This window comes from Triticum urartu, chromosome 1A, assembly GCF_056163025.1.
Source record: "Triticum urartu cultivar PI428250 chromosome 1A, HENAU_Tu73, whole genome shotgun sequence".
Lineage (NCBI taxonomy): Eukaryota > Viridiplantae > Streptophyta > Magnoliopsida > Poales > Poaceae > Triticum > Triticum urartu.
Window position 1 is genome coordinate 22,218,510 of NC_141873.1, and position 9,368 is coordinate 22,227,877.

A 9,368-nucleotide genomic window follows, 5' to 3' on the forward strand; every position below is an offset into this window, starting at 1 on the left:
TGATGCATTTGAATAAATTCCTCAAATGTGGCCAGATTCTGGTCTGGAAGTTGGATAGGATCACCATGTTCTCAAATTTCAGAGCTGCGGCAGCATCGTCACTCTCATCCTCGATAGTCATGTTGTGCATGATCACGCAACATGTCATCACCCTCATAAGGTTTCTGGATCCCATTGTTTAGCAGGTCCATGAACAACTGCAAAACGGGCCTGCAGAACTCCAAATGCTCTCTCGACATCCTTTCTACCTGCTTCTTGTCTTTGAGTAAAGTGAGCCTTTTTTCTGGCCAACTGGGTTTGAGATGGTGCTGACAAAGGTAGCCCAAGGAGGATAGATACCATCACTGGCGGAGCTACGGCTGGGCAAAACCATGCCATGGCCCGCCCAGTCAGATAAGATTACAGTGTCGAGTGGTGCTGAATTGAGGCTCTCGGAGCAAAATTTCAGACATATTTCCTAAGCTAGCTGGTTATGGCCCGCTCAATGAAGCGTGTGTAGCTCCGCCACTGGATACCATCAACCAGATAGTAGCTCATGTTGTACTCATGTCCATTGACAGTATAGTGGCAAGGAGAAGCTTTTCCTTCAGTCAGCCTCACAAACAACGAGGATCGTTGCAGCACATTGATGTCATTATGAAACCCGGGCATGCCAAAGAAAATGTGCCAAATCCAAAAATCGTGTGATGCAACTGCTTCAAGAATGATGGTGGACTTCTTAACATGACCCTGATATTGCCCTTGTAAAGCCTTCGGGAAGTTCTTCCATTTCCAATGCATGTAGTCAAGAGATCTAAGCAAGCCTGGCAACCCTCTTGCTTCTGAGATTGCCAGGAGCCTCTCGGTGTCTGCCACAGTTGGTTCTCTCAAGTACTAAGGTCCGAACAACTTGACCACGACAGTTGCAAACCTGACCATGGCATCTCCGCATGTGCTCTCAGACATCTGTAGGTACTCATCCCACGAATCAGCGGTCGTTCCATATGCAACCATCCGAAGAGCGGCCATGTACTTCTGGTAACCAGAGAAGCCGATCGTTCTCATGGCGTCCTTCTTCAGAATGAAGTAGTCATCGTAGGACCGGACGACATGGTACAAATGATCGAAGATAGTATTGCCCATCCAAAAATGCCGGCGAAAATGGTCAGCGAAGGGTTCATTGGGGGCAAAGTAGTCGGTCATCGGTGTCAAATGCCCCCGCATGCTAGCTGTTGCGGTTGGGAAATCGATGACCCTTGATCGAGCCCTTGAAATTGAGAACATGCTCTTCCGCACGCTCCGTGTCTTTAAGGACCGTGTGCATCATCGCCGTCTCATCGGAGTACTCGTCCAACGAGCCGTTGGACGGCTCAATATGATGTTCATATATGTACTCCAAATCGAAATCCATTGCTAGAAAGAACAAGGGACAACTGTTTTTAGCTCCAGCGATTCATCGAACAGTTGCCTGGCATGATGAGAATAGCAGTAGCGAATGGTACCTGGCGGGGTGGTCGGACGACAGGGGTTGATTGGAGACGGAGGAGAAGAAGGGTGGAGGCCTGCTGGAGCGCCGGAGGTGACGGACACACAGAGTTTCGGTAGGGGTGTGGCGTGGTGGCCGAGATGGTGGAGCGGCGGTGAAGGAAGAGAGAAAATAAGGAGGATGGACTCGTGAGGTCTGGAAAGGGTTTTGGGTGAGCCCGGGGTGTCGGATTTCTATGTTCCACATCCGGATTCCCACAAACCTTCTCCATTTTTGTCTTTGTTTTGACGGAGAAATTGAGTCCGGAACGTCCCGCGGGTCGATACAAGCCCGCGTTGAATGACTCCCGCAGTCCAAACAGCGCAGTGCAGACGGTTGCAGGTCCATCTTGAAGATGCCCTTAGGATGAAGTCGCCGGTACTTGTAAAGAAGTTTTGTTTGCAAAACTCAACGAATGGGTCCGCAAAAGGCCATGTGAACGACGAAAATGCCTAGGAGCTCTCGACGACTCGCCCCACTGTAATCCATCCCATCCACCAGCATTGGGATTCGCACTCACTATATTAGCTCCGCCGTATTCACAACATTTAACGTGTAGTATTCATTTCTACAGTACGGTATATAAACTGAACAGTGCAACACGCTTTCTCCTTCGTCCAGGCAATTTCACATCATCCTGTCCTTCTCCCCACTCGCCCGCCAACTCCCAACCACCCATCTGGATTTAATGCTCACGCTTCACAATCTCCTGCAATGGCTCAATCCAAAGCTACAACGGTCATCGGCTCAATCCAAAGCTACAACGGTCATCTTCCTCCTCTCGTCAGATATAAAATGCTTGCAGCTAGCAGCTTCCTCACTACTCCATATCATACCGTCAAGAACATTTCATACCACCCATTCAGAACAGCTTCCTCCCTTGTACATGGTTCTCATTGCCATGTCTAGCTCAACCCATCCCATGTCAAGCTCCAGCTCCCCCCTTGTTTCTCTTGAGGAGCAGCCACCACTTCCACTCATCATCTGCCCTTTCTGCAACAATGGTATGGTTCAGTGGTGGGTCTCTCGCACGTCAAACAATCCAGGCAAGCACTTTTACAAGTGCGAGCACGAGTGGGTATGTCCTAATTCTTTTTCCACTATCTCTGTACTATCCTGTTCTATCCTGTAACCATCTTCCTTTTTTCTTCCGATTTTGCCAAACTCACAAATGCAACTTTTGGAAATGGGAAGAGAACTACATCAACATCATACGAGCCAAGTGGCCGAGGCTATTCACCGCCCCTTCCCGCGAAGACAGGAAATTCCACTGCATCATCATCGTTCTCCTTCTGGTCAATCTGCTTGCTCTGCTCTTTGTATGCTGCAAGGTCGCATGAAGCCGCCGGGAGCTCTCCCGACTAATGCATGTCCATCAAGTTCAAGCCGCTCTTTATTGAATAAATTTGTTTATCTGTATTGTCTGTAACCAGTTGCCATCCACTTGAAAATTCTATTTTTTATTTTAATCCACCTTATGATTAGATGTTGTAATCATGTATCAGAACTAGTACCCCTTTCACGCATTCGTAATCAGATGTATGATGTATGAATTTTTAATTATCCACCTTCTCCATTACCTCTGTCATTATTGTTCATTATTTACGTCCATCCCACACCACATTGTACCATATCTCAATAAATAGCCTCTCCCCCCAAAGTCAACATTCCTTACCCAAAAGGCTGCTTCAACAGGCATAAATGCTCCTATGCAACCATCAATATCGTCCACCAGCTGTCCCAACACGCTTGCTTCCTCCAATTATAAACCCCCCTACACATATCTGCACAAATGTATTCCATCCCAACCAGACACCCAATCCGTCCACCCACGCCATAGGCTTCACCACGCATAGCAAGACCTGCTTTTATCTAAAGATTTCATATCTTCATCATTTAACCAAGGTATGTCTCAAACAAGCGTACATGCTTTCCCATCGGTTGCATCTTATTTCATCCCTAAAAGGAGAAAACTAACTACTTTATCAATTTTTCCATGTTCCAGGATGTCATATTCACGCCCTAGTTCATCACGCTTGATCGAAGAGGTGCTAGATGCAGCTGACCAACTCGATGACAGCTCAGATTCTCATCCGGGAGGTTTAGCACCAACTTCACGCACGTCCATAACAAAGGTTGTTTCTATTGTTTCGTCTTTCGACGAGTACAAAAGATTTCTTGTTAATGAAATTGGTTGGGGAGGGATTCTTAAACTCCCAGCACTCGCCCGACTTAATCTACGTTTTAGCAAGTGGTGCATGAGTCGTCTTGATGGGCCTTCCATGTCTGTACACCTAAATGCCACTAAAAGGCTTCGTTTCTAGCCTGGAGATGTTCACAAAGTATTTGGTGTGCCATGTGGGCCCAAAAATATTCTTGGGCCGGATGACCAATGCTCAGAAACGACTATACAGTTCCTACGTTTTGTTCTTGGAATGCTAGAGAAGGGAAATCAAGTTCTAAAAGCTGCTGAATCCAACCTCACTCGTCCTTTGTCTGAGCATTGTTCTAGTAATTTAGAGAAAGATTGTTTCAAGATGGCATTCGTTATTTTCGTTATCGGCCACCTTCTTGCTCCTTCTAACAAGCACGACACATCAATAATTGACTATTGGGGAGCAATAGCAAACACTGATAGGATAGCTGACTTTGATTGGTGCAACTACATTCTATCCGGTTTGATTTCTGCATCACAACAAGTTCAATCAGACATGCGCAATAACAAGTTAAAGACCCATCTTCAAGGATGTCACGTATTCCTCCAGCTACGACCCGTAGATCTACATATGTTATTATTACTTGTTGTTTTTAACCGATTCCATGCGCTACAATTATAATTATACTTCACACTATCCAGGTATTTGTTCTTGACAACCTAAACCTCGGAATTAACAACATCCCTCACGATACTTATCCAAGAGTTGCCTCCTTCGACGATAACAAATTACGACGCATGATATTGGCTACCACAAGTACCGACAAATTGACGTGGGACTACTCTTGTGCTCTGGTACAACAATTCGCGTCCTTTTTTTCAATCTCACAACAATGCCATTGAATTATATATATCCACCAAACCTCCGGTTTATTATTACTATATACAAATTGTTATTCATGCAAATTCACTTAATATATTCTACTATATTTTATTCCCTTTCAGAACTGGGGCATCGTTCAATTCAATTTATAATGCAACATGGCCATCAACCGCCAATCATGCTCATGTTTTTTTATTCACGCGTTCTAATTATCTTACTTATATACATATATTTGTACACATTTTCCAATTTTTACACAATGTAATCATTTTCCAATGCCAAATAACATACGTCTTTTCCAATGAATTTTAGTATATTGCACTTTTAATCCAATAATTAACCTGTACATTTCTCATCAAAAAATAACATGCTTTCTTTCACATGTTGTCCTTTTCCAATGCAAAATAAAAAAAGTATTTTTCTAACCACAAATGACAAAAAACTTTGCCCATTAATGTTTTTTTTCATTGCACACTAACATAAAAACTTTTCACATGCAAAAAAACTAATGTACTTATCAATTGAACAATAAGAGTTTCTTCAACCATATTTTAAAACCATTCACACATTTCACATTGAATTAGTCAATAATCAACATTTTATCACATTCATTTTATACATCCCTTTTTTCATCTCCACTTTCATGTACTCCCTCCGTTCCGAATTAGTTGTCTTGGATTTGTCTAGATATGGATGTAGACTCATTTTAGTGCTAGATACCTCCGTATCTAGACAAATCCAAGACAAGTAATTCGGAATGGAGGGAGTAAATCATTACTTCATATCATTTATTAATGTTCCCTACATATGATTTCTATGCTTTTCAACATGAATTACTAATGGGCATCAACTGCCAATAGTGCTCATGTTTTTTTATTCCACCGGTAAAATTATTATACTTCATCACATTTTCATTTACATATTTTTCCCTCAAAATACAATTTGATCCCTTTTCAATGCAAAATAAAATGTTTCTTTTCCTTCAATATTTAATATATTATCCTTTCAATCGAATATAAAACCTGTACATTTTTTAGGCACATTAACACGATCATTTTCCAATGATTATTATTTTCCATTGCAAAACAACCTAAGTCATTTTCGATACACAAATAACATAATTATTTTTCCATGTTTATTTTTTTAGATTCAATTATAATAAATAATTTTCCCAAAGAAACAAATAAAACTTTTTTTAGATGCAACAATAACCGTATTAATTTTCATAATCTATACTTAATTATCTAAGTGCACCGTTTATACTTTATTAAAACAATTCCTTCTTTCCTCACATTACTTAAATATTATTTTTAAAGCATGCATACATTACACATTGACTAACCCAATAATCAACATTTCCTCACATTTTCTACAACCTGTTTTTTGAAGCACTTTCATGTACATCAATATTTGCATTCCTAACATTTATCACTTCCTAACCTAACCTTTATCAATAATCACACATTACCATTTTTTTTACATTTTACAATAACGTCATGACAAACTGACAAACCCTTCACAAGTTTTAAATTTCAATTATGTTACTAATGCTAAACAGCTATCGCGTCCGACGTCACCGTCTTAGTCCAAACAAATTACTAATTTGAAATCTGTCAGTAATACTCAGAAATATTTACCTAACCAAACATGACGACTTATTGCACTAATATACAACATTTAAATAGCTTTTGACCTTTATTGTATTCAATATTATAGATTTCCCACAAAAAGATGGTTTTATTTCCGAAAAATTCATAGTACTTCTCGGGCGCTAACCCACGATAATTGTTTATCTGACTGTCTGCAGATACGATCACCCCACGATAATTGTTACACAAGGAGTACATTTGACTTAGCCGCTGAAAATCTTTCTCGGACAATGCTGCAACGTAATCAATCACCTACTCCTACTTTACGTCCTACCATACCTACATCTACATCATTATCTTTGAAGACACCACGAACTCCAACCACACCAGCCGTTCCACATACCACCGTCCACGACTTTGCTAACTACATGAAGTCCAATTATCCTCATATGGTTAGTGCAATATGTCTAATATTAACGATCATTCTATTATTGAACCACTTATTAAACTTTATTCTTACTATAGGTGTCATCTGATATTGGTATACTTCTAAGACGCAACAATGCCATTGTAACTAGAGAAGCCACATCATTGCGGAGTTCCATTCTACGCGAGAACACAACATTTCTTGACAAACTAATGTCCCTTCTATCTTCAAGTTGTATTTGTTGTAGCATTCGGTCTCTTCCATGTATAATGTAGAGTTCGCCTCCTATGAGCACAACTCATCAAAATTTAGCTTTAAGTGGTCGTAAATTGGACATGTCAGATTATGAAGGTTATTATTACATTCATTGTTATGTCGTACAAATAACTCCTTTCTTCTACACGTTCCATTCCTAACGTGTAATTCATTCATTGTTCAGGTGAGACTTCCTCGTCCACAAGCAAGGTTCCTTTTTTCAACCGCACTACACAAGATAGTGTCCCAACCACACACTCCAAGAAACGACCTAGGATTAACTCTCTTCAAGGTTTGGTGTTTTATCCTCGGCAAGAGTTCGATTAATTTCATTCTTTCTTACCTTCAATTCACTAACCTATTCATTTCGCATGTATATCACCAGCAAATTCTGCGACACCTCCGTCATTTGCCACCACTTCAAATAAGCCTTCAACACTACAGCTAGCTAAGACATGGGCCGACACAATCGCTTGTGGTGTTTTGATGTTCAATGATGACCAAAACATACCTGATGGAGCCGTTACTTTTGCCCAATTATCTGATCAGCTGCCTACTAAATCAGCGTCTCGCCATCTAAAGTACGCTACTGACCATTGGACTGCACGTGCTTATCAGCCTAAACTGAGTATTGACAGCCTTGCTTCTGTTGAACAATTCATGAACAAACTATCTGAAGATGTTGCTAGGAGGTATGCCACTCATTACATACTGTTTAAACTTTTTGCACTACATAATACACAACTCTAACACCATTAAATTTGTAGGCCTTGGGTCAGACATGATTATCCAAGATTCATTTCAATCAATGGATCTTCCATTAGAGACCAGTTAGTTGGTGATACACCACTAGACCATGAAGTATGCTCTTTAATTGTCCGGACTATTCTTATTAATGACAACATTTTCCTATATCCCTCAGACGGCTTTTGGCGTATTTTCTTTGAACCAGATTTACCGGTCAGTTCAATTAACCATTAATTTCCTGTTAACTTATTGTTATTTTATTACCGACACTACGGTTCCCTATACACTTTACGTATTTATTTAATTACCTTCTATGCAGACATGTATTCTTGCTGGCGAGAATCCATGGGAAGTACGCTCCATACAAAACCAATTCCTTAGCCAACGAGCGTCAACTCATCTATTGAATTGTAAAATGGTAATCAACATTTACCATTTCAATTTATAACATATTATATTTAAATATAAATTTAACATTAGGTTGCCCACCTACACAGTTCATCATGCCGGCAACGCTTCAGACTGGCTGGTGTGCTTACGCATGGGACATGGAACGCAAACTTATACACATACTAAACCCTTGTGCCGACTCAACCCAATATAGCTCTCTAAAGACCACACACGATTGCATCGCCGGCAAACTTCATGTTGGCCTTTACTCCTGTCTATTCAAATTTTTTAATACCTGGCACGTCGACTGTTTGAATTGGAAGAAAGTATATGATATACTTGCCTCCGAAGTTTTCACCAAGTGAGTATTTCTAAACCATGCCATGTTTTCCTACTACTTCAACCCCGAATCAAACAAACATGATCTTTTTAATTTTTCTACTTTGCATCACAGGGATGAATCTGGCTTGGCTATGATTCAAATGCCCTGTTCTTTCAACGGCGTTGGTGTGTCTGAAGTGCTTAACAAGGTAATAGAATATATAATTCAGTCTTCTTTTTTATAATATGATTGTTAGATTCCTATAAAGCATTTTTAACTATTTTTCCAAAATACTATTTAATTCCACCGGATTTTAATTATTATCTTTAGCAGCAATATCCAGCATTAAATCTACTTGTTTTTACTTTCAGGTAAATGTGAGGATCCAGAAAATTAATTTGGTTGCAGACGTTGCCAAACTCATTCACAACGCCGGAGAACCGCCTGTCGAGCTTCACGCCATAGTCAGCTAGAACATTTGTCATATGGATTGTTCCATGTGTTCTCATCATATACTATTTATTTTATATTGCATTCAATAAGTCATGTCTTTGGAATGTAATATTTACTTACTCTGTTTGCCAAGTTATATTGAAACATTAATGTTCTGAATTCGACGTACTTAATGTCCCTCTTCAATTCATAAGTCACTCTTATTCCGCACATTTGATACATTTTTATATTTACTTACTTTGTTTATTAGTGTGTGAACAATCCTTTTAGAAACTTCTATTTTTTACATTACCAACCTTACTAGAATGGATGTTTACCATTTCAACTATATTTATCGTTCATTGCAATTTGACGTCCAAACCAATGTACCGAATGTGATTTCTTCATCCTTACGATGCAATAGTTGTTTATCTTCTGTACATGATGAAAAACACAATGCCCTTTTCATCCATTTTCTTATAATTAATTTCAAAAAAGAATAAATTATAATTCAACATCAACTTTTTTCAATATTTACTTTTCACATAAGGTAAGCTATTATGTAATTTATTTTGAATAATTATATCCCGACAGTTTTACTACTACACAGCTTTACAATCTTTAATTTATACATATCGTCAACTTTGTAAATATTTTCATGTTA

General features: G+C 39.6%; 2 protein-coding genes across 2 annotated transcripts; one reads left to right on the plus strand and one right to left on the minus strand.

Moving 5' to 3' along the window:
* Nucleotides 1–462: 462 nt before the first annotated feature.
* On the minus strand, nucleotides 463–1,182 carry LOC147988610 (uncharacterized). Its single transcript, XM_087535264.1, has 2 exons — nucleotides 916–1,182; nucleotides 463–762 (listed from the first exon to the last, which is right to left on the minus strand). The coding sequence occupies exons 1-2, from the start codon at nucleotides 1,180–1,182 to the stop codon at nucleotides 463–465; spliced, it is 567 nt and encodes a 188-aa protein (XP_087391390.1).
* Nucleotides 1,183–5,718: 4,536 nt separating this feature from the next.
* On the plus strand, nucleotides 5,719–8,008 carry LOC125541921 (uncharacterized). The gene is made up of 6 exons (XM_087535266.1): nucleotides 5,719–6,583; nucleotides 6,657–6,909; nucleotides 6,998–7,105; nucleotides 7,199–7,505; nucleotides 7,581–7,773; nucleotides 7,880–8,008. The coding sequence occupies exons 2-6, from the start codon at nucleotides 6,846–6,848 to the stop codon at nucleotides 8,006–8,008; spliced, it is 801 nt and encodes a 266-aa protein (XP_087391392.1). The 5' UTR covers nucleotides 5,719–6,583; nucleotides 6,657–6,845.
* The last annotated feature ends 1,360 nt before the right edge of the window (nucleotides 8,009–9,368 follow it).

Excerpts from the sequence above, each read along its gene's own strand:
- LOC147988610 (XM_087535264.1), bottom strand. The coding sequence starts at position 1,182 with ATGACCGACTACTTTGCCCCCAATGAACCCTTCGCTGACCATTTTCGC. Across the intron at positions 763-915 it reads GCACATGCGGAGATGCCATG|AACTTCCCGAAGGCTTTACA; the intron begins GTCAGGTTTGCA and ends TGGAAATGGAAG.
- LOC125541921 (XM_087535266.1), top strand. The coding sequence starts at position 6,846 with ATGAGCACAACTCATCAAAATTTAGCTTTAAGTGGTCGTAAATTGGAC. Across the intron at positions 7,106-7,198 it reads TAGGATTAACTCTCTTCAAG|CAAATTCTGCGACACCTCCG; the intron begins GTTTGGTGTTTT and ends GTATATCACCAG. Across the intron at positions 7,774-7,879 it reads TCTTTGAACCAGATTTACCG|ACATGTATTCTTGCTGGCGA; the intron begins GTCAGTTCAATT and ends CCTTCTATGCAG.